The sequence below is a fragment of the Falco rusticolus genome, chromosome 1, assembly GCF_015220075.1.
Source record: "Falco rusticolus isolate bFalRus1 chromosome 1, bFalRus1.pri, whole genome shotgun sequence".
In the NCBI taxonomy this organism is placed as follows: domain Eukaryota; kingdom Metazoa; phylum Chordata; class Aves; order Falconiformes; family Falconidae; genus Falco; species Falco rusticolus.
In genome coordinates this window covers 101,826,411-101,851,876 of record NC_051187.1, presented here as the reverse complement: position 1 = coordinate 101,851,876, position 25,466 = coordinate 101,826,411, and the positions used below count along the sequence as shown (strand labels likewise).

Sequence of the window (25,466 nt, the reverse complement as noted above, 5' to 3'; positions counted from 1 at the left end):
TCCTGAAAAAGTCAGATAAATTGTTCTCAGCAGAGTGTGTTTGTTTTTCTTTTTTATTTTTTTAGGGTTTTTTTTTTAGCACCAGGCACTGCAGTGTCGGGGGTGTTTTTCTCCCCTCTTGGTTTTCTTTTTCACATTATGACACCTTGTTAGTGTCTTTCTAACTCACCTGGATTCCTGACTAAACTGTGTCAGTTACAAATGGTAGTCATGTTGAATTAAGGTATTCAGTTCAAAGCAGGGTTTACTCTCTGTGTGTGTCTGTGTACACATAAAGCTCTTCATCTCCAGGAAGGTACCGAAGGATGTTTACAGAGGGGAAACTCAGGCTTAATTTGTAGAAAGTGAGATCAAGTATTCAGTGGATGGTCTTTGGTTAGGAGCTGATGAGCCAGGAGCGTGTGTGTTCTACAGTGCCACACTGTTGTGCTCATTAGGAGAGGAGTGAACTTGTCCATGAGTAGCTTTAACTTTGTGTCTGTCTTGGTTGTTCTGCTTCTGGGCGGTTGGTGTTATTTTACTGGATTTTCACAGATAGAATAGTATTTATTTTCTTATTATGCTATCAGATGATTTGCCAAGAAATGCTGTTAACTATATGTATGTATCATGCTAGGATTCTGGGAGTTTGAGGAGAGGTTCAATTAGTAAAGGAGATTGTGTAGATAAAAGCTTGCACTGTGGTGGAATATGTTCTGTGGACATGTACAAGGTGAGGAACATCTATGCTCGCTCACCATGAGCGGACGGGCAGGAAGATGGAGAAGACTCCAGAGACCAGAAGAACAACCCAGGTAAGATAAAGCTGACACTTGGAAGGTGTAAATGGAGCAGTACTTAAGGAAGTGCTGTTCAGTCGAGATGTGCTTGATCTTTGAGCGTTTCGCTGGTGAGGTGAGCATGGGGAGTTGATAAAAGACATCGAGTGCTTTACCAAAGGGTAAGTCTTAGTATTATTGTCAGTGCAGTGTCATTGAAGGGTGAGAGTAGGGCTTGTAACATTAAACAAGGAATTAGACTTCTTTTCCATTCTGCAGTGCCTCTGGAGTGCCGTTAAGTTTTACCGCGTATGCCATTTGAAATAAAGTTTATTTTAAAAGACATTTTGGGGGCTGTCATGTTGCTGCTTACAAGTTGTTCATTTATTTGAAAGTGTTGAGCAGTAGTAGAAGATAGAGTTGTATGCAAATATTTCTGATCTGGAAAAATGTATTTTCAGGTATCTTGCTCTTCCTTACGTAGGCAGAGTTCTAACAGAGCCATTCTTCAGTAAGCTAAAATGTAGACTGGATTTCTTCATCTGTCAGTCAGGTATAGATATTAAGTTTGGGTCATTTCTTTATATAAGATCATAGATGGTCTATGATTTTTGGGTGGTCTTGTGGTTGTCCTGTCCTGAGTGGTGTAAATGTTGTCACTGCTGTTCTTCCCCTCCCCATGACCTTCCTTCTTCCACACCCTTGTGCATTCAGCTGCTTTTATCATGAAGATTTACTAAGAATGATGGAAAAGGCACAAATTTCTGAAATCAGTAAAATGCAGCTTACTCTTTTTGGTGGCTTAAAGTTATGGTTTGAATCTTACAGAATATCATGTTTTAAACCAGGTCAGTGATAGAATTTTTTGATCTGTAGCTTTCTGTCTTTCTGTTTTCTTCCCTCTAAGCACCACCAGCACCAAGCGATAAGGTTAGTGTTTAAAGGCTGCTTATCTGATACAAAAGGGATTGTCATCTTAGCATCTGAAAGTTATACATGCTGGAGGTTTCTTGTTTGTTGCAGGTTGGTGGGGGGTGTGTGTGAGTTCAACATCCTTGGATGAGGTGGTGATCACAGCATCGATAGAGGGAAGGAGGGGGGCTGAGGAATTCTGGGGCAAGTTCAAGGCACAAGACCCTCTCGGTTTTCTTCTGCTTTTCTACATGGGTAGGGCAGTGGTGTGGGTCCTTCACTCAAGGAGAATGTTTGTGTGCTGTAGTGCAGAGGGAGTTTACTGGAAGGATGGGGAGTTGATAGGACAGGAATAGGGAGGACGTGACGGAAGCTCCTGAGTTAGTCACCACTGGCTTGTATGAATGAAGTCCTAAGAAAGCTGAGAAATCATATCATCTAGGCCTGGACAGAAGAATCGTGTGAATAATCCCATGTCAATTAGATTTTTGAAGGAAATTTGGGGAGGGAGGTGGGTAAAAAATCATTAAAACAGAAAAACGGAAGGGCATAAGAATGTTCTCATGTTCTGTTCCCAAATGCAGGAGTTCATAGATATGTTCGACCTGGCTGGCTACGTGTGTTGGGAAGGTGGGGTGTGGCAGGTGAGCTCCTCTTCTGTATGCACTGATGGCACATTCCTGCTCTTCAAATGAGAGAGTAGGGAAGCACTTCTTTCTCTGGGTGGATTTGTAGTGTGTTAGTGTTTTTCAAATCATATTTGAAATATTAGCAAATTAACTAATCAAAGCATTTGCAAGTATTTAATACTGTCAATCACATACTTGAAAGTGTTTATGAAAATGTTGTTTATGAAATTTTAGACCTAAATATTGTGTATCTTTTTGTCTTAATAGTGATGAAGCAACCATTATCTCAGGGACAAAGCTTGCTGAACAAGTTTTGAAAGAAGTTCAAAGGGATGTAGAATCATGGATATCCTTTGGAAACAAGAGACCTCATCTCACTGTCATATTAGTAGGAGACAATCCAGCTAGTCATACCTATGTCAGAAACAAGATAAAAGCAGCTGCAGCTGTAGGTATGTGTTAATGTGATATAAATGATTCTTTGGTAAGCACAAGGTACTGTTGATCTGAAAAAAAAAAAAAAAAAAAAAAAGCAGCGGGACCCCCTTCACACTTGAATTTAATATTGCACTCTTTTTTCTTCCTCATCTTTTCTGGTGAACCTAAAGAAAAGAAGTTGCATTGACATGTGAAGAAGGTAGTTTTAATGTCACATGAATGGTAGGCAGAAGTTCAATTTGATGTCTTAAAATGTTGTTACGGAACAGTTTGCACCCTTACTGTTAGAAACTGGAAACTAAAGGGGAACACTGGGGAAGATTTTTGGTAGTTAAATGTCTTAACTGGCTTTGAGAGGCTTAGTGAATAAAGGTAATCAGAGATAAATTATGTCAGATTTTAGCTGTTTCTGCAAGACGCTTTCAGTTTTTGAGTGTGAAATATTTGCTTAAGATCTTGCCTCCTCAGTACCTGTTAGATTCCTGCTTTTATACATGGATTTTTCAGCCCATCTCCAACTGGTAGCAAACCCTGGTACCCTGAAATTGATGGGAACAGCGATTAAATAACTCATTTCACAGAAAGATATTGGGAAGAGCCTTTTTTCTCATAATGTCAGGAACTAATTCATGTCAATCGTGTGCATCTGCTCTATCTCATGACGTGTCCTGCTGAACGCTTTAGGTGCACAGTGGAGCCAGGCAAGCCAATCCAAAGTCAAGGCTTCACAGATGTGAATATGAAGGGCAAAATTTCAGACATAATGAAAACAGACAGTAAAGCTACGTGACTGTTAACAGGAGACAAAGCCCAGTCACTACAACATCTCATGTCCAAATGAAAACATCATTGCCTAAACAGGGAACTTCAGTGTTGTTGCTATCGGAGAAACTGCTGTCTTGTGAAGTAGCTTGAAAATTTTTCTTTTCTAATAACAAGTTTTGTCCCACAGAAGTGGAAAAGCCATCACATAAAATGCCAGTATTGTTAGCGTACCTTTGTCTGTTCAGTTTTAGTTGTTATTCTCAAGAGCTTACTTGCAGAGAAGTTACATGTTTTTATTTTCCAAATATTTCTAAACAGTTGTTTGGTTTTGCAGCTACTGTGTCCAATTATATTTTTTTTAGGTTTGGTTTGTTGTTGTTTTTCCTGTATGTTTCGTTGTAAGATTGTACTTGAAATCTAGAAATACAGCATTAAAAACCAGATAGCAAAACCAGCATTTTTAGCAAGTCCTCTGTGGTTAAGACAGTTAAGAGATTTTCAGACGAAATGGCGAAGCTGTCCATAGGTAAATTTCCTGATATTAACCTGTCTTCTGTTTTTGGTTTTTATCAGGCATTTCTAGTGAGATCATACTGAGGCCAAAAGACATTTCTCAGGAAGAACTCTTAGATATGACGGTAAAACTCAACAAGGATGCAAGAGTTAGTGGTTTATTAGTTCAGCTGCCTCTCCCAGGTAGGTGACATCTTTTGTCCCGCTCCTCATATACGGTCACCACAAAAGGAAAGAGTTTAAAAACTTCAGGTTACAAGTGTGTCTTAGTGACATAAGAAGCTCTTGAAAGAGGATGTGCATAATGAAGCATTAGGTGAAATGTTGAATTATTTGTTGGATGATAGATTGCAGTTCGTTTTAAACAGAAAAGCAGATCGTGACAATCATTTCATATTGTCAACCTTGCCTTTTAAAAAAGTTCAGTCAGAATGCTATTTCAAGGAGTTACCCTCCACACAAACATATTTTATGCAGTTTATTTCTCTTTTTTGTTTTTTTTTTTTGTTTAACATGTTTCACTGGTTTTGCCTTGAACTCCAAGACCTTTGTCATATTTTCATCCCCTGTATCATGCCAAGTTATGCTATCTAGCAGATGATGCTACAGCATTTCACACAGTGAGTCCAGGTTTTGCCTTAAACCTTTTTTCATGTTTTCAGTGCTGGCCCTAATGTTCCAGGTGAGCTTTGTGCTAAGGTCCTAAAAGCCTGTACTGTATTTTGGGTTTTTATTTTCCTTCTAATTTGTAATAAAACCTCACTTAGCAGTAGCTGAAAAAATGGTATTTTGGCAGTGACAAAACTTGCAGTTTTCATCTAAATCTATGCAAGTCAACTGAGTTAGACCTCTGTATGCTTTCTGATGGGGAGGTACCTAAATTACTGTAGTCACTGTAGTAAATTGACGGGTATGTTGGGTTTCCCCTGCCTCTGTGTTTCCAAGCGGTTTGTTATACGTTTACACTGTCTGCTCTGAAGGGCAGGAGCTGTCTGTCTGACACATACAGGCATGATTTCTAGCACTAGGTGGGAATCCAGGGGAATATAAAAAACCCAAAACAAACCTGTTTGTGTCTGATGGTGAAGTAGAAGCTTTGTTTCTAGGTAAGCTCTTCATTTCCACTCTCATTCCTGGTCTTGGTCTTTACTTTCAGACAGGTCTTTCTGCCTTTGTTTCACATCTATGAAACAGCAAAAATTGGGGCAGGTGCTGAGTGTTACAGAGGAAGGCATGCTTTGTATTTAATAATAAACATCAGCATTAGCGATTAGGAAGTTTTGTGCTTTGTAGTGTAAGCAAACCAACTGCAATCAGCCACTTGTTGGAAGAAGTTGGCCACAAGGTGGAAGTGTAACACAAGTAAGGAGACTGAAGTCTTGGATCCTGAGTAAGGAACTCTGGGAGTTGATGGAATGTGGTCAGTTTGTTTTGAACAAACATCTCCTTCACTAAGAATAGATAAGGAGAAATGGGTAACGTAACAAACTTTCATTTCAGTGGTAAGAACTCAAGGAAAAGATGGAGCACTGACAGCCTAGGGATGGAAATCTTTGTCTGAAGCATATAGCAAAAGAAATTGACTCATCCACTGGACTCTGCTGTTTTGTTCCCCAGAAATGGGAGGTATCATCTGTCACTTGTCTTACTTGGTAAAACTGTTAGGTACCGCTTGCAGAAATTCATTTTTTTATGTGGAAGATATCAGGTCATTACAGTCTGCTCTTACATCAACTGTAGAGCAGTCTGTATAGTGCAAAACCAGTCTTAAGTCTTGAAACTTAGCAAATTTAAACCTGTTCAATATTTAAGAAGAAAAAAAACCTGAAGAGAATTCTAGTTGTGTCAGTTCAAATGTCTGGTGCTAGTACGCTTAAATGTTTAAGCCCTAAAGTAATTAATTGGCTGAAGATCCCTCTCAAGAACTACGGTATGCCTGTCATAGTAACTACATGAAGCCTAACTAGCCTTCCTCTAATCTATAAAACTTGCTAGTTTGAGGCTTGGCTGTTGCCTGCAGTAGTAAAAAGCTTAATTTAATCAATAGCAGAACTTTTTCAATATTGCATTGTCTGTGTAGTAAAGTTAAATATGCAAGTTATCATGAACTGAAAATATTTGGGAAATTCTTTCCATACTGGGTGTCAGATATTATTGAATTACACTTTTTTTTTTTTTTCCTCCCAAAGGTACTTCAGAAACACAAAGGCAGAAAGCTAAGTTAGCTTGTTTTCCAAAATTGTTTTGATTTGTGTTGTAATGGAAGGAGGCAAAGCCTGGAAGTTGTGAAAACTTTATCAGTGGAAGCTGCTTATTCCAGAGTTGAGGTGCTTGTGTGGGATTTTAGGGTTTTTTTGCAGTAAACCACACACAGGTGTGGCTTTTGATCAACATTGGGATAAAAATAGAAGCAGAAAATAGCTTTGTTCTCTTTCACTTTTGTGAGCTGGAGCAGCTTAACTTTGAGGATTATCATCTTTGCCTGAGGAAAACTTCCTTTCTGTGCATCTTTTGAGTGTATTACTTCTGATGTGGTAATGGTTTTGTAGGGAGTTTCCTGTATCTTTTTTTAAATTGCCTGGAAGATGGCTATGAAATGTTAGATATTTATTTGAGATAGAGTATGAAAACCTCAACTTTTTTAGTTGTAAGCTGCAAGGAAGTAAGAGACAAATTAGTATGAACATGATGTCCCTGTGTTATGAAAGACTGTGCCAGCCCAAGCATAGTTTGCTTTGGAAATGACTGTTAAAATCGTAGCAGTGTCTCAGTAAAGCTTCTCAGAATGATTGCCAGGGAGCGCACTGCTGCTGCTCAACAGCTTTCTCCTTGCTCTGTGACTCTCTTGATCTGTATGATATGTTTTCAAATCGCTTTTGTGCTATGTTTTTATTTTCATCAGTCTTCCCTTTTGAAAATCAGTCTTTATTTTTCATACGTCAACATTAGAGGCACACGTCACTTATTGTGTAAATAAGAGTTTCTCTGTGTGCATGTTGGAGTAGCTAGGCAAGTGATGCCCGGTGTCGTCCTGCAAGTTTGGTTAACCAGTGAAAAGGGTGAGTGCAGAGAGGAACTTGGCATGGAGAGTGGCTTGGAATGACAGTGACAAAGCTGGTATGATACCAGTTGAGAGGAGGCTAAGCATCCTTTATGTGACTGATGGTAACATACTTAAAAATTATTTTGCTCCTCTGGAAATAAATGAGGCTATCTGCAATCAAGTGGAAACAAACCAGGGAAATTAATTTCTTGAGGCAAATAAAATCTACTCGTTGAGTAACATGGTAACTGTCTATACAGTTTGTTGGTTTTGTTTGTTTATTTGGGGATGACCTGCCTAAGATAGTGTTGTAGAAGTGTCTCTGATGAGGAAAGGAAGGTGTCCGCATCTTCTCAGACCCGTGTCAGCTCACTTGTCCCCAGCTATGCAGATGTGTTTCTTCCTACCGTGTGCCCTTTTCTGAAATTCTGCAAATCAGTTTTGTGTGTGTGTGTGAAAACCATGTAAAGCATGATTTCTTTCCCTTTTACGTGAATGTATCTATTATCTGTCCATTTCTGGGAAGCTTATGACAGACAGCAATGAGGAGATGTTTGGCAGAGCAGTGTTCTGTCCTATCCCAGGCACAAGGAAAGCATGGCTGCCAAGTTTTTGTTTGATGAACAAATAACTTGCTTAAAGTTAACAAGTTTGCTTTTGCAAAAACTGTTTAGTAGTTTACTCCAAATTTCATTCTTTGGTTTTTTTGTTCCCCAAGTTGACATAAAAACAAGATTATGGTTGCCTTCAATCTGGATGAGGCTAAGTTTGACTTCTAAGAGACTTTTTCCATCAGTGTACTTAATATGTTAATTTCCACAGACCTTTCTCATTAGGATTCAGAAGGAAACTTCCTCCCATTGGATTAAATTGTAAATCATTAGTCTGGTTTAACTCTAGGGTTTTTTTAATTGGAAATCTTTGAACAAGAGTTTACAGTGTTTTAAATTTTGTAAGGTGCATGGTATCTTCTAATTAGCGGGCTTCTTTTAATGTGAAATCACAAAATACATAAGTAGAGCTAGTTGACTACTAAATTCAAACATCCTTTATATGTCTATAAGTTGTTTTTTTTTTTTTACTGGGAATGTATGAATTCCATAATCAGCACTGATTTCACTTTATTTGGCTTTTTTAAATGGCCCATTAAGCTGCATGAATTGGAAATCGTGATATAATGCCTCACATTCATGGAGTTCTGTTAGGGATCTAGCCAAGCATGGGGGTTGTGTCATTATATAAAAGATGTGGAAAATAATCATTCTGAGATGGAAGTAAAGCTGGAAGTGTAATCGGGAAGCAGTTTGGGATGTTATTAAACAAGCAATAGACTAAAATGTCCATGCTCATTGCAGAGGAGTTGGACTAGATGACCTTTAAAGGTCCCTTCCAACCCATACCATTCTATGATTCTACGATTATAACATTTTGACTGAGGTACCACTGGGTAAATACGTTTATTAAATGGAGTTTACTTTCTGGGTCAGTATGGGGATGTTTTGTAGAGGTGTTCCTCTGGAGCATCTTTACGTATGCAAGCCTTATACTTGGGTTTGTAACTTTAGCCAGTCCTACCCTCTGCAATGCATATTTTTTTTCCATAATTGGTGCCAAGTTTATACAGTGTATGCGTTAAGCAGTTGCAGACCTATCCCATATCCATAGTGCGTATGAAAAATATTCATTACAAATAGGTATGAATAATAAATTATTTGCAGGCATTGTCATTGAAGCCATACTTAGTGTTTCGAGCTCATCGATATCAAACAATTTTATGCATTCTTAACAGTTTTCCAGTGAAGGTACTCACTTCACAGTTTTCCAGTGTCCTACTGATTGGCTAGTTACTAAAAACAGTTGTATTGTTGTAAACCAGAAAATGAAAGCTAGACTTACAGAGTTATTTCAGCTTAGGGTTTCCATACATTTGTTGAAAACTTAGGTTGTTTATCATTTGTGATCTTAGAGATGGGTCGTGTGCACAGTAACTTTTCTCCTATTATGGTTTTTTTTGAGCCACTTGATAGTTAATAATTCCAGAATGCAGAAACGACTCTGAAGTGTCTTGCCTAAACATTTATTTTTATAATTACAAAGTTGTAATTCTCATTCTCAGCTGAGTATCAGCCTCATATTTTGACTGAACCTTCCGTATTAGCTGTGTCACAAACTGAATCATTGAGTTTTCAGTAGATGACTTGAAAAGGTGAAGTTATAACTTCTGCCTTTAGAAGGGGAGTGTAGTTTACTCATAATAGTAATAATCACTCTAGCTAGACCATACTTGTGTTTCTGTGTAATGATTCAGATAGTATTGATGACACCTGACAAGTGAAAGAACTGTAAGTTGAAAGCATTGTGTTTCCTAGATCACATAGATGAGCGAACAGTTTGTAACACTATCGCACCTGAAAAGGATGTGGATGGGTTTCATATTATGAATATTGGACGTCTGTGTCTTGATCAGCCTTCTATAATACCTGCCACTGCTGCTGCTGTGTGGGAAATTATAAAACGGACAGGTAAGAAACTGAACTGTATTGAAACTCTTCTTATCTCAGAAGATGAATGAAGGATAAAGTTAGGTGTGGGTTAAAAGGCATAGGTTATCTAAATGTATTGGGCTGATTGAAGAACAAACATTTAGAGGATTAATCTAAATAGTAAGTAGGTGCCAAATAGATGAGATCTTTTGCCAGTAGCATAACTATTAATTAAGTGTAGACGGTAGTCTGCATGGAATACTTGGCGAAACACTTTGCTAACTTATTTTTTGCATTTTATAATGTTGCAAGGAACTTTCTGTGCTGTTGGTGACCTCCTCATTATTTGTCAAATAGAATATTTAAATACGTAAGTTCTTGTGGGGGAAGAAACAAGAAAAATGGGAACATTTAATTCAGTACTAGAAAGGGAAAAGAATGCATATGTATTGAATAGTTACCATTTTACAAGTATAATATACATGTTCTTATTGGTAGACATAAGAGCTTCCATTTCCCTTTGTGGTCAGAGAAAAGAAATTAAGTCCCTTCAAAGGGTGATTCAGATGCCTTGCATGGGTTGCTGGTTTTGTTTCTCTAAGGTGAAAGCTGGAAGTTGTTTTGTGGCTTCATCCCTCAAGTTCAGCCTTGTGGATTTTCAAGTCATGTTCATGTCAGCAGTCTACAACAGCAAATAATTGTATCTTGGGGATTGAGAAGAAGGGTTTAGGTATATCAAAATAGCGGAATACATTTTTGATAGTTTTTTTTCTTTTTTCTATAAGGAATACAAACATTGGGAAAAAATGTTGTTGTAGCTGGCAGATCTAAGCATGTTGGAATGCCTATTTCAATGCTTCTGCATACTGATGGAGAGCATGAGAGGCCTGGAGGTAAGTCCATGAATGTTGTTTTAATGTTTCCATTTGTGAAATCACTAAAATAAAGCTGACCAGAGGATTAGGATAAAAAGAGTAAGCTTTTGTCCCATGCACAATATTTGCAACCAGAGCGAGGAGATAAATGGTGCAAATACATTTCCTGATGTATTCACAGGAGAGCAGTTTCTGGACTCAACTTCTTTAGATGTTGTCATCATTTTGTCCTCCATTTGAAATGGCTACCGTTTAAACATAGTTGGCACTGAACATTGAAGATAATACCTGATGGTGTGGCCTTAAAGAGCTACAGAGGTTCATGTGATGTTTATACAAAGTAATGTACCTACATGCCTTATCCTCATGCTTCTGTAATATTAATTTCAAATTTTTCATATATGCATGCACACATATATATACACACATACACGCATATACATACAAAAATGTGGCATGATTGCTGCGTTGTGCTATGTTAGTTAGGTGGTGGTTGTGAAAATATCCAAACAAAGTAACTTTTCAGTATGAGCTCTATGATATTACACATCGGCCTGAGGGATTTTTCTGCAGTGCAGTTTACATCCTGCTGGAAATTGGGGGTTGTAATGGAAATATTTTGAAGTAGTTCTAATTACAGAAGCATGCATGTGCTGCTATAATTGTGCTGTAGAAAGAAAAACAAATATAATGTAAATAGAATACTGTTCTTCTGCAACTTCATTTTGATGTTAGAAACTGCCAAGGTGGTGTGCGCAAATGAGGTAAACATGAATGTTTAATCCTGGGCATACTTAATAGGAGTGGAATGAAATCTGTTATTAATATAATAAAACACTAAAAGCTTCTTACTAATCATAGAGTTGGTTTTTCCATTCAGCCTCTGTGGGAAAGTTGCTATTTGAAACTTCTCTCAGTGTTTGAATTGTAATTACCATTGGTGCATAATTCTGGTCTCATCCCCATTCCCATGAAAATTAGTAGCATTTTTGCCATTTGCTGCAAATATGAGGTTATATGTATTACTGGGAGTGCAGTTCAGTGTTTGAAATAGGCTTTGTACAACACAGTCATGTTGCAAGCTACTTGCATGCTTCTTGAGTTGGAAATGAGGAGACCTGGTGACCTGTGATTCTTTCAGCAACTTGTTACAAAACCCATAGTAGTTGAATGGATGTGTTTTAGCTGCAACTGCTGCTCTATAGCTTTCAGCTTCTGCGTTAGTTGGATCTGTGGCTCAGTTCTGTTCATTTTTATCTTGGGTTTGTAATTCTTAATCGACTGACTGGTAGGACAACTTGTTGTGGAGGGGCTAGTCCATGACTTCGTTGGCCTATGAACAAGCTTCGTTGTGCTTCGTGGTCACCCGCCTGTGTTCTGATTCCTGACACGTTACACATGAGTTCGCTGGCAGCCCTATTTTTACTGGCTTTGTCATTGATGCTATACATATCAAGTATTCTATGTAGGGACAGAAAAAAGTTCAGATATTCTCCTACCAACAGTGACACTGGAATCTAGATGTAGAAAGAGTTAAATCATTGATGTTATCTTTGCTTATTCTGAAGAAATGGATTTATTCTGAAGGTAGTTTTTCTTGTTTTCCAGTCTGCCAAATGGTAGTACACAGTGTAAAGCAGCTGGCAATGAGAAAACAAAGTAACATTTGTACTTCTTTCACAGTACAGTTAGCATCAAGTATGTGTTTGTTGGGTACGTGGTGATAAATACTTTTCCAGTTGGGGTTGGCTAGTGTAGTTTTCATTCGCAACTTGCAGATCGGGCTGTCCTTGAAGATCTGGTTGATATTCTGCAGTTAGCTTTCTTCTGCGCTGAGCAACAAGGGGCCAGCCTGGATGGCATGTGGAAGGGAAGGCAGGCTAGGCAGTGGTTTCAGCTTTACTTCGATGACTATCAGAATTTCTGGATGTACCATGACAGAGAAGAAACTCAAGGCAGTCATGGTGAAGCTGAGAGACCCTGAAAGAGACTGCATAAAACTAAAGTATAATGATACAAAGGAGATGGAGCTAAAGGAAAGATTGGAAATGTGAACATAATAAAAATAATAGCTTAATTGGAATAATCCTTTCACCCCATTTTCTTAGTGGCTTATAGCAGGGCAAGATTTGCATATTATAATCAAAGACATCTGTCAGGATATGAGATGAGGTAGCTTTAGCAAGTGTGTGAAGTTTTGAGATGAAGTGCGTTTTAGAGTTGAAAAATATGTCGGAGGTGTTCGTTTTATTTTTTACTAAACAAAGGCAGGGTTTCTTCTTAAGCACATGTTTAGATCAAATTTAACTTCTTAATACAAATGAAGTGGAGGATTTTTCTATTTTTATTATTATTATTATTCGGGGGGATGGGGATCAGACAACCTGAATAAAACAGTTAAGTGCTGAAAAAGAACTTTCCTGACTGATAGTCTGAGATAGGGTTTTATCAACAATTGGGCTGATTCGATTGAATAATTTTTGTTGTGAAGTGATGCAATGTGTGTGTGGTATTTTTTCTTTGGCTTTGTTGTCGGTTTTAGTTGGTTTTTGTTTACAGATGATGAACAAAACTGAGAAGCTGGGGTCTGTCTTTATCTGTGATGTTCTGTATGTAGGAACCATGATGGCCTGCAGGTGGCAATATATGATCAGATCGAAAAAGTATCTGAACCCTTACAAACCTAACTGTTCTGTGTAGGCAGGTCAAGAGACTTATCTATTTTATAAGTTAATGAATTGGCTCAGCAGTATCATGCAGAATCTTCATTGCTAAATATATTCTCCTTCTTTCATCAGAAATAGCAGTGTAAAAATAGTTGTTTATTTTCTGTTTTGGCATGATCGCAAATAAATGGAATGCCTAACCTTTCTGAGGTGTCTGTAAGCTTCTGGACTGCTATTCTGAAGGTAGGGGCTTTTTTTTCCCTTATGTTTTCTTCTTTTTTTCCTCCTTTCCTTTTCAGTAGTGAGAGCAATTACTTGGTTTCCGGAGCTAGCTACAGACACATTCCTCACTAAAATCTTGATGGGAAAATAGCACTGATTTTATTTCTCAGAATGTGTGAATATTTGTAACTTTGGATTATATCCATTGATTTTTCTCAGCCTGTCTGCTGAGTACAGGATAAGAGGTCAAAAGAACTTCCCTATGTATATATTCTTGGAAGTAATGACTGATTTTGGATCAGATATCCTTCTTCCTTTGCTTAAAATAGGTATCAGAAGACGTTTATTTTACTCAAGCCTTCCTTTCCAGAATGCGGTGATAAGTCTGTTTGCCTTTCATGTATGAAGGATGGTTCTTCAGAATCCTTGAGTTCCGGTGTGATGTATAGAGCATTAACCAAGAAAAAGAAAGTGTGTCACATCAAAGAATAGGCATGGTTCTTCTGCAGGGGGCAAAGTGATTTGTTATTAAGATGTTTGGAGCGTGAGGCCTCCAAAGAAGGAAGACTCCAACCATCTATACGGCCTGTACACTGCTCAATCCAAATTGTATGTGCGTGGCCTGCATACAAAGGAATCAGCAGCTGGAGACAGGCTGCTTTAGATTAGCAAAATGAAGGAGTATCAATGAGTAATACTTCAGCCCTGTTCCAGACTGTACGAGTCGTTATTTCATGATCCCAAAGGTATTGAAGAAGGCCGAAGGAATCTTGATGTGCAGGCTTGATGTACTGGCTGGGATGCTGGTGTCACAAGAAGGGTTACTGCGGAGATTTTTCAAGACAATTAGCTGTCTAAGCTGTCGATTCACTTAAATTCATGGGAAGTTACAGAAAGTTGGTGAGAGATTGCTAACTTCTGGCAATTCCCCTTATTTCATGTAATTAATTATGCACATCTGTACTTTTCTGTTCTCATGATCTGAAAATGTCTTGATTTGCTTCTCTTGGAGGAGGTGATGGGCACTATAGAGGCTGAAGCAGAAGAGGGATCAAAGATGAGGGGAAGGTGCAGAGAAGTCAGAGCACAGACAGGCTGAAGATGAGATGCTCGAGGAAGAGAATTAATGAGATGAGAGGCACAGATTAGATCAGTCAGACACATTCCAGAGGAAGCAGATGTGGTAGTAATGTCTGAGATGGCAAAAACTTTTAGTTTAATGGTTAATAATGTGGCTTAGGAGTCTATGATGAGTGGAAGGTGGAGATGGGGGGGGATGTAACACCTGAATGCTGTGCAGTATGAAGAGTTGACAGGGAGAGTGTTGGGAGGAGTCTCCTTTGATAGCTGTTATCTTTGCCGTTGTCTTGGCCAGTCCTTGAGGATTCACCACACTTGCTGTTGGATGCAGTCTGAAACTTCAGTCCCTATCTCCATGACAATTTGCTTTGTGTGTAGTGGTCTCTCGTCAGTAGCTCCATCAAACAGCACAAGGTTTTTCATGGTTTATTTGTAGCTTCTTGCCAAGAAATGTGGATACATGCAGGAGCAGGCCCTGGATCTTTTGAGTTTGTCCAAAAAGATGTGTGCTTCTGTTTGTGTTCACTTCAAACACATCCTACTCTGATGTGAAGTAAGAGATCAGCTGTTCTTGTTTGATAGGGAGATAGAAGATATGGTAGGACACCTGCCAAAATCTGAGCGCCTTTTTGTAGAGTCTTCTCCATTCCTGTTGTTGTGCTTGAGCCATGTAAAATAATGACTTGGAATGCTTTGAGTGTGTTTTGTGTGGAAAAATATATGCATTGGATGTATTGATTCCCTAAGTGGTTATGATGGTAAACTTTCTTTGGATCCATCCAGTTGAAATCTTGCAAGTAATGGTGCTGTGTTGATGGTGTTCGCGTGTATGTTCAAGAATTCCTCTCCTTGATGAAATCTGGTAGCGTTCCAGTCAAGAGAGGGATTTTGCAGGGTTTCTGAGGAATAGTCCTTGGTCCAGGAGTATTCTTGTTGTCATAGCTACTAGACCAGTTCCCTGTGCAATCAGGCCCTACAAAGAGAAGATCCTTGCTTGTCATCTCCAGATTAGCAGCCATGTTAATTTTTGAGAGGGGGGAATATCAGTAAGAAATAGTGCCAGTTCACTGAACTTTGTCAAAAACACAGGCCAAAGACTAAACTTTGACTTGAGGGAAATGATGCTATGAAATTGGGTCACAAGTAGAGGGAAGACTGCAGTCTTCCCTCCTGGCTAGATGACAGAGCATCAAGGGAGGTATCTAGGCAGCTTCAGAACATGTGAATGACAGATGTGTTTGAGGACAAAGATCCGAACGTGGTGACCTCGGACCTGAAGCTTTAGTTTGTGACAAAAAACTTGAGCCTTCATGGCATACTGCACAAGCTGTGCTTAATAAGGTAGACACTGGATTCCATGTGGGGTTTGCTCTGTGTAATTCCATTAAACGTAGCAATGCTGATGAAGGAACAAGTTAGTCCACAGTGTATAAATGAATTCATCCTGTGAGAATTTTTAAGACTGTTTTTTCATATGTGTGAACAGTAGGTAAGTGTTGTGAGCGTTCTGCCTGTGCTGATGTAAAGATACATCTGAAGAGTAATCTAGTGATTATCTGTACTGTTGTTAATGTACCAAAGTCAGTCATTTGCACCTGAAAGTAAATGCTATACAGGATTTTATGTGACAACTAATTGATAATCTCTTACATTTCAGGAGATGCTACAGTGACCATTACTCATAGACACACACCAAAAGAGCAGCTCAAGATCCTTACACAACTCGCTGACATTGTAATAGTAGCTGCAGGTAATACTAGTTGTTAATACTCCAAGCAACGTTTAAAACTGAAAAGATAGACTTTGGTGTCTATGTTGGTGGTGCTACTAGCTATTTCAGATTTCACCACATAGTCGGTGCTTGTGCTTGCTGAGGGTGTTGCAGTAAGTAGGATTTCTTGTTGTAAGAAGGGCAAGTGATTTGGCTCTTTGTTCTTGCCCTTCACATTTGCAGACTCATAAACAATTTCTCATCACATGTGACACCTTTCCCTTAGGGAGACTTTAGAGTGAACTCAAGATTGGGAACCAGTCACTGCATAGTTTATACAGGTATAATTATGTAAATTAAAACATTCTCTGTGCAGTGCAAAAATCATGAGTCATTTAAATTTTGACAGGAGGGTTTCTTTAAATAAGCTGGAGGCTGCATTCATAAAACAATGGTATCATTCCCTCACTGTTAGAATTAAGGGCAACCTTGCCAAATTAACTGGTAGTTTTGGTAACGTGTTATTAATGGCTGAATTTTTGTTTTATTTTTTTCTTTTACAACTGTCATGTAAAGCGGAAGAGAAGGGGAATTGGCTAGAGGAAGGGGTCTGGAAGAGCAGTGTCTATATTTTTAGAGCAATGCAGAGTAAAATACTGAGTTTGACTAGTCTAGAACAAAGACACAAGCAGAACTGCTTCTGAGTGACCTCTGGTTTTTGTTTACAGGTATTATAAATGGAAAAACTAATTAAAAAAAATGCCAAGACAAACACAAACAATCCAACTTACTAAAAACCTTGGTAAAATTCTGCCCCCCCTCACACACAGAGTCAGGATACCATCCTTCTCTTGTACCATTTTGGAGGGTTACAGGAGAATTTTCTTTCCTCTTTTCTCCCTGCCTCCCTCTCCATCATCCTTGAGACCAGTGTCTTGTTCACTTCTAGATGAAGACAGATCTGTCTAAAGCTTATTGCTTCCAGTTGAAATGAGATGTCCTTTACTGCAGGGCTTAACTGCACTGTCTCTTTCTCATGCCGGGTCAGGAACAAGAAGCAGTTCAGTTGTCCCACATGTGATTGACTACTCAGCTGCGGGCCTGACCAGAATTTATGAACTGTGAATGAAACATAATAATGTGTGTGCTAGCTGGAAATAAGTTAGAAACTTTTCATCCAAATTCACTGCTTCCAATTTAATCATCACTTCTGATTTTTATGATGGAGCACAGTTTGTCATCAGTTATGCTTGTAGTTAAACGGTTCAGTAGCAGTTCAGCCATATTTGTTCTTCACATGATTTTCCTTGTGTCATTTGTAACAGGAGCATGATACAACACTCATTACTCAACACGAGATATCCTTGGAATGATGAAAAAACCTGGGGCTAGATTGTGCAAACAGTATGCAGCCCTGCCCCAGCGGATGCTCTGGGGAAGATTATGCTTTACAAGGGTGGAATCCCTCCGAGGTTCCTCTTGTTACTTGAGAACTGTGTGCATCCTACCTTTGGGATCGCACATTCCCCGGAAATGCATGACCTGTTCAGTGAGTGTTGCAAAAAAGGTTAACTTCTACCCTGCCAGGTAGAAACAGCTGCTGTCACAGGCCACTGTGTGAGACTGGCAAATGGAAAACAGCTTTGTGTGTGTGTCTGCATATAGGAGCAAGACTCTGTTCGCATTCTTCTCCATGTAATACTTCTAGAAGAGCCATCTGCATTCTGGCTCCCACTTCGGTGACTTGTTGCAGCGAGTCTGTGCATTCTGATGTGGTACTGTATGAGGAGTTCTCTGGTCACTTGCATTCATGCCTTTCCTAACACTTCAAGTCAGTTTTTTACTCTTGAGTTCAAGAGTGCCTGTCTTTATATGTTGTCTCTTTATTAGCTCCCAGCCTTGGGACTCTTCCAGTTTTCCTGGTTACTTAGATTGTAACCATCGAGGCAGTTTATTCCTTCCCTCTTGTTCACTCCCAAGTCCTTGCACCATAAATTCCAACAATGCTGCTCTTGTCCAGCCTACCCCTCCCTGAAATCTGTGCGTCTGCTTCCAGGTGGAGCTTCCTAAACTCTTTCAATACCTTGCAGCTTTGTATTTCTAGCCAAAGCATGTTTCCTCTTAAGCACACATGACACTTGGCATCCCACTGTAGCCTTTCCTATCTTTTCCTGCTGTCCCTGCATATACAGACAGATATATCCCATGGAGTCTGCCCTTTTTGCCATAAGCCCAGACCTGTAGTAGAAGAGTAAGTGCAGCTTTACCTGTGGTGCCTGGATAGCCACCACAGTGCTTCCAGGACAGTGATGGAGGCAGTAAGCAGTCTTTGACTGCTCACCTTGCTGCTTCTGCTGTCTTGGCTTCACAGTTTGCATTGAGAGAGAAGACTCATCTTCCTGCTAGGTTTGGAGAGGAGGTATAGAGGAAAAAAAATGGGGGTGCCAAATGCCAGGTGAAATTCTTCTGGGACTACTTGCGCTATCCCTCGGGACACAATCTGTTGCCCTCTTGCATAGGAATTGTTGATTTGTCAGACCCTTTTATTTAGATAGTGGCTGGTTAGCTGATTAGCTTTCTCAGGGGTTGGCTGTTTTACAGTCCTTGTATCTAAGCTGGGATTAGGTAGGGGTTTGTTTCTCTCTGGTTTAAAACGTGATTCATCATTTTCTACAGAAATTACCAGTGAAGGATTTTCCCACATTCTTCAGTCAGTGCACTTGAGGAATAGCTGCTCTAATGCTTATCTCTTCCTACTTGGTATGTAAAGTAGGCTTAAGTAAATAGATCTGCTCATTTGGTTTGGGGGTTAGTTCATTTGTTGTTATTAAGTATTTGGCCTATTATCAAACCATTTTACAAAGGGTGTAACTGTGCAGCTTCCGTTAATATGCTTCCAGCCCTATCACACACAGATCATTTACCCCCATAAGGCTGAGGCATTATCCAATTACTAGCCAGCTTGCAACTGATTGCATAAGAGCGTGATGAAGTAGACGTAGCCAGATGTTATCAAATGGCATAGGAAAGAATTTGAGGTCTTGGCTTGCTCAACATTAGAAGCAGAGTTTCAAGCTTGTGTCCTATGGAGGAGTGAGAAATGGAGAGCAAAAAAGGTTCTGTATTGCCTGTATCTAAATGACTAACTGGCTGTGATCCAGCACTTTAAGTGAAGCCGAAGCCCTTGTATACCAGCGCTTGCCTTCGATAAAACTACAGCCTCAAAGCGTATGGATTTGCTTTCTTTTCTTTTTCTTTTTTTTTTTTTTTTTTTCCTTCTCTGCACCTGGGAGAAAGTTGCTTTGATGGGGAAAGGGGAGCTTAGACTCCCACTTTGAAGATACTCTCTTACTAGGATGGACATTCCTTACGGAATGTAGACCTGATGGATATGTTCAAGAAGCAAAACTAATTGTAAAGTTAAAGTTGGAATTTCCTGTCACTCAAAGTTGGAGGTTGTGTGGTAGGAAAGAAATTGAGGAGGTCATTTAAAGTGAATACAGAGGAAAGATGTCACTGTTGCAATTAAGATATGACAGGCTAGTGCACATGATGTGTAAGGACGATATTCTTGGCTGTCCAATAGCACGCAGTGACTTTGATCTCAGATAATACTTTCCTTTAACATTCCAGGAGGTGCTTTATTTGTTGTGACTGTCCGGGCATAAACTTTCGGCTGTCTGGTCCCATGTGATGCTGCTGTTTCTAAAGCAGTGCTAGTACATTTGTTCAAAGAGAGCCTTTCCTATAATCAAAACTGCTGTCTGCAAAGAGGGATCCTACTAAACTGCTGTTCTGGAAAGGGAGGTCTTTTCTGCACATCAAATGGAACTGTTGGCATGCCACAGAAGTCTAAACTCTAGCTGCAGCCCACTGGGGAAGCTGGATGAGCTTGATCTCCTCAAAGTAAATGTGTGGTGCTACCTGCAGTTTGAAATCCCATGCAACAGTGACCTTTACAAAGCAGAAGATGTCTAGTGTCGAGGACTGCTGCCTTAGAAAAATGGTGGTTTTCCACCCTCTTTGGTAGTGCCTGGGTCAGATTTTGTGTGTAACACAGTTACCATTTTTGTACTTAAGTTGTTTCAATACCTAAATAACTGTTTTGGTGTCTTTTGCTGTGTGTATAGATAGCTCAGCTGTGCTGACTAGAAACATGCAGCCAGTGACTCAGCTCTTTGTCTGGAACTTGAAGTGACCGTTTAGATTTTCTGGGTCCTGACTATTGAGTATCTTCATGATGAGTATCAACATGCTTTATGTGACATGTGCTGAAGAAATCTGGTGCGTATGAAAGAGCTGAGGCAGCTTGTTGTAGCACTCTGTTTTAGCTGGAGTTTCTAAATAGTAAAAAAAAAAAAAAAAAAAAAATCATACCCCAAGACACTACACAGATGGAGCCCACTGAGAGATGGTGGTGTGTAGTGCTGACACCAGGCTCTCTTCTGTCGAGCAGGAAGATCTCCCCGTTTGCTATAAATGGCAGGACATGGTATTTGTAGAAGCTCCCTCATGAAAGGTCCATTTTCCACACTGGGGTTACAAGTAATGCAGTTAAAATTGCTTATTAGTCAAGTGTGTTTCTTGAACCAAAACCAATCACGTTGCACACCCTTTTGGTTTGGGTTTCCCTCCTCCTCTGCGTCTTTTCTGTAGTAGTAGTGGTAGAAGCTAATGAAGAAAAGCCTCAGCTGTCCCAGATTCAGTCTCAGGCTGCCATCCTCCACCCTTGAACAAATTTTGGTAGATGTGTTTTTGCTCAGTGTTGATGTGTTCATTATTATAAGGAGTATTAATAGACAGAGTGGTGTCTTCTGTGCATTGGTAACATTTGAATGTAGGAGGTCTTCCTGGTTCTCCTTTGTTATGTCTATGTGGAAACAATAGAAAAGCAGGGCAATGGTCTTTTGAAAGCCCATCTAGTACATACTAGTGTACCACAGGGGATACTTTGTATGTAATAGTTCAGTCTGCTTTTTCAGACCTCCACTGATAGAGACATCCTTATTCTTTCCTCAAACTACTTGCTTCAGTGGGCCTCTGTTGTAGTTTTAAAGTTCTGGACGGCACAGCAGGGGGAGCAAACTTAAGTCCATTAGTTTGTGTCACATTGATTATGGACATTGAAAAAAGCATAGTTCCTCTTCTTGTGCCAAAAGTTTTTAATAGCCTTGAAGGCAGTCATGAGATCTAAAAGGTTAATTCTTCACGAAGTTTCCTCGTAATCCTCATTGTTCTTGGTATTTCATAGAGATATGACCAGGCAGATCAGAGAAGTCTAGCATCCACAGCAAAATATGGTATCCAAGATAATGTCGCATGTTGAAGAGATTAGGGCTTCTATGTGTGTTTTGCAGTAGCGTGATTGTATCTGTGTTCAGTTGATCCAGTCCCAAATTATTTTTCTGGAAATTTATTGCCTAACCAGTTGTTTGCTGTCTTGCCTTTGTGTGGGGTAATTATTTGTATGTAAATGTGTAGTCTTTCCTTCCTCCCCATTGAATGTCAAATGATTTTCAATACTTTGCTCCTTTTTTTCAGTGGCATTTGAAATCTTAAGATAATCAGTTTAAAGTTTCCAGCTTTGTGTCATCTGCACCTTATGCCACTAATTATTAATGTGTTCTCTACTGTTGCATTAAGGACACTAAGTGAACACCTGGCCCTTCTGGTACTCCCTCTGCACACACTTTACTTTTCATAAAATACCATTGGAGCCTCTGAACTGGGTACAGTTACCCAACTGGTTTTCCATCCAGTACATTTTTCTTGCTTACGAGAAGATCAGGTGGAGAAAGTTTTGCTTGAAAGGCAGTTGCTTTTCTCCTGCAGATTGAGCTGATGCTGTTTATTGTGAGTAAATCTGAGGTGGCTGTCATCTTTTTTTTTTTTTTTTTTTTTTCCTTGTGTCTACCTGTTGCTTCTAAATGACATGAATCAAAAATAAGATGGCAGGACTAGATACTCTCACCATGCTAGCATTATTTTTCTTGTAGCAGTGGTATTTCATGTAGTTCATGTTCATTATTTAAGTAACCGCTTAATAGGTCATGCAGCTAACAGGTAAAGTATATGAGAAATCAAAGAAGCATAGAGTAACATAAATCCAATATAGATAGTAAAAAAGCAAAGGTTAAAGAAAATGCTGTGGAGGTAGCATACAGGGCTTGCTGCAGCAGTTGACACCACTTCTGGATCAGCAGACCTCTGAAAATACTAATGGTTTCTTGTGGCTCACAGAGCATCTTTATTGTCCAGCTTGTCTTTGGAAATGGTATGAAAGGGACTTGTTGCTGCAAACCAGCAAGTATTTCCTTCACTGAGGTCATGTTGACTATGTTTGTGACTGCAGGTTTAGCTGAAAATATTTAGTCAATGTGAACAAATAATCACATTTTCTTCTCATAATTACAAACTGTGAAACTGAGGAGTAATTGTTTTCTGTGTGTGATGTATCAAGACAAATTCAAGTGAAAGAATTATCATCTTTTTTTTGTGTACATATATGTGCATGCACACCCACTGATATAATTTGAAACTGATGACTGAGACTACCTGGCCACGTTAATCAAATATACCTTGATGATTCCAGGTATTCCAAAGTTGATTACAACTGATATGGTCAAAGAAGGTGCAGCTGTGATTGACGTAGGAATCAACCATATCCATGATCCTCTTACAGGAAAGACCAAATTAGTTGGGGATGTGGACTTTGAAGGTCAGTGAAATATTCTTTATATGAATCAGTTGGATAAATATATTGAAGTTTGTGGTAAGTACTTGGAATAGCAGGCATCTCGAATGAGATGACACTTTCAAGAAATCTGTTCTAATTTATTTACTTAAATAAGAAAAACTATATGTTCGTGTTGCTGCTCTTAAGAAATTGTATGTTATTTAAGAGGGGAAGCATTACTTGTAATCACATGTACCAGCAGCCTTGAAAAGATGCAGATGAGCTCTTAGAGCAGTGTGGTGGCAGAAGATGCTTGTCTTGAGCTTTCTTTAATCCTTTGTGTGTCTCTGGAGAGTTTCAAGAGAAAGCAATAAAAAGTTTCTGCTTTTTCACAAGTACAGGGTCTCTCACTGTTCATAGCAAATGTTACTTATACCACAGCTTCTCAAGCCTCCTCCTATGCTTGCTCTCTACGTTTGTATGTGAAAATGTTAACTTATGCTTTAGAAGTATCCTTTATACTAAGATTTAGTGTGGGTTCATCTTAAGCTGTTGAGAATCTTGGTCCAGGCAAGCCTAACAGATAAAAATTGGTGTACATATTGATCTTTTTATGTTTAATGTGTTGCAGAGCAAGTTCACAATGTAACTTGATTAAATATCTCTGCTCTGGAGGAGCTCCAGACTGGAATAGCAGGATTGTTGCAGTTGAAAATTAAAGCTTACTGGCAGAGTTGAGTGTGGGAAGCTTAGACAGCATTTACCCACATTATTAATGGTTCTCAACAGTTCCTTATTTTGATAAGTATGAAAATCACCCACAGTTTTTTTTTTCACAGTTATTAACATCTTGGCTGGCATAATGTCTCAAAGCTTAATTATATTCAAAATGTTTCTAGCCAGCTATATGTATTTGTAATTACATCACTCCTTTAGTTCCTGCTTCTTTTACCCATTGTACATGATACCTGTGTGTTAAAGCCAATGAAATTACCCGCACGAGTGTAACAAAGCGATTGTCTTGGCATGCATGTGGAGATGTGTAACTGTATGTGTACCATAGGTCTCCAGTAGAAAAATACTTTCAAATACAACTTGACTTTTTTTTTTATCCTGCTTGTACTATCACAAGGAAAAGGGTTTATTTTCTGTTGTCAGAACTGAAGTACAAAGCTTTTTCAGGATTTTTTGTTTATTTTAGCAGGTGTGGAGGAAAAATTTGAGAAACATGAAGTTGTATCCATTTTGTTTGTTTTTCTTTAAATCCAAGATCTTCTGAATGTAATACAGGTGTAGATTCAATGGCAAGGCTGTGATTCAGAGTTTCAGCAATGCACTGTATATGTCTCGTCATGTCTGCTGTGGGTTGTTCTCAGGATTTTACCTGGGGGGAGGGAAGATCCAAAAAAGAGGGAGGAACTTCAACTTGGATTATGCCACTACCATTGCAAGTAGTATTTCAGTGTGCATTGCCAAAGGGAAATTGTTGTTGGTTCATTGGTATCGGTGAAAGTTTCACTAAATCACTTGACAACAACAAAAAAACCCATCCTAGTGTATACAGTTCTAAATACTAAAAAGTAAATCACCCTTGCCAAGTATTTGATTTGGCGGTTAGGAAATGGAACAAGCTAGAGTTTTCATGTAGCAAGTCCTTTTATCCTATTCTTCCATTTAATCGCTTGACTGAAGTTATATTTAAGCCCAAGTGAAAATTATTTTTGCAGGTTAAGGCCAGGTACATAAATGGCTGGCATGACATACAGCACCTGTTTAACATCGTGTACCCCACCAATATCTTTTGCCTCATCATCCACTTTAAGTAGAAAAATGTGGCCATGAGGAGAGCAGAGATTTAACTGGGCCATTAGAGGTGAAATTCGATTTGTAAGAAATAGATGGAGATGGCTTACTTCATCAGGTCATCTGATTGAAAATCTCCTGTAGTGAAAATGAAGTTTATTGGACGACTAGAAACTGTTTTGATTCAGCTATCATATGCTAGCAATGCTTGGATGCCATCCTATAATCTCTAGGGGGTAGGTTGGACACAAAAGTTTATTTTTATCTTTTTAACAACAAAAGCATGCCATTTCAATATTTTTTATGTTGTTAATTATTAAATGCAAATGCCTGGAGGAAAAAATACCACAGACTGAGAGAATTTGATAACTGCTCAAAAAATGAGTTTTGCACATTTGAAATCTGTTCTAAAATCTGCATTTGTTTGAGTCATGTCTGCTTCTGCTGTAGGTGGCAGAGCTGCATGTAGTCACCCGCAGCCACAGACCTTGCCCTTGACAGTACTTCCCAGAGTGGGCTGAGGACTGACTGCTGGCGTATGCTGGTGTCCATGTGTGCACACTTGCAAGCCAAGGAACACATTTTGGCTGTCCTTCCTTTAAAGTCCAGTAGATAAGGAGGAACGATAAGATTTAGTTTACTTAGAAAAATTTAACAGTGTCAGGCTTGTGTGTATCACTGCTACAGCTGCTATAATGGTTGGCTTGGCAGCAGTGGTATCGGGTACCTCTGTACTTGTCAGGTTTAGCTGTTTATTTTGGGCAAAAACCCCTGACTGTGTTATGTCTTTAAACAGTATTTGTGATTTTTCCCCTATCTCCGTATGTCCTCTTTATTTCGACACTGCAAACTGTGTCCACATCAACAAATCGAATTTTTTTGCCTAGAATGG

The 25,466-nt window shown here is 39.1% G+C and overlaps 1 protein-coding gene across 4 annotated transcripts in view; it reads left to right on the top strand.

Annotated features, from left to right (window-relative positions):
• LOC119149994 (probable bifunctional methylenetetrahydrofolate dehydrogenase/cyclohydrolase 2) overlaps positions 1 to 25,466 on the top strand; it is a 49,603-nt gene that overhangs the window by 5,510 nt on the left and 18,627 nt on the right. For 2 of the 4 annotated variants that reach the window (XM_037392033.1, XM_037392005.1), the window contains exons 2-7: positions 2,567 to 2,751; positions 4,076 to 4,198; positions 9,428 to 9,580; positions 10,327 to 10,434; positions 16,042 to 16,134; positions 22,688 to 22,813. In XM_037392033.1, the coding sequence (XP_037247930.1) occupies positions 2,567 to 2,751; positions 4,076 to 4,198; positions 9,428 to 9,580; positions 10,327 to 10,434; positions 16,042 to 16,134; positions 22,688 to 22,813 (788 nt within the window). Of the gene's footprint in view, positions 1 to 2,254; positions 2,315 to 2,566; positions 2,752 to 4,075; positions 4,199 to 9,427; positions 9,581 to 10,326; positions 10,435 to 16,041; positions 16,135 to 22,687; positions 22,814 to 25,466 lie in introns of all 4 variants that reach the window. The other 2 variants (XM_037392025.1, XM_037392015.1) reach the window with 2 other exon arrangements.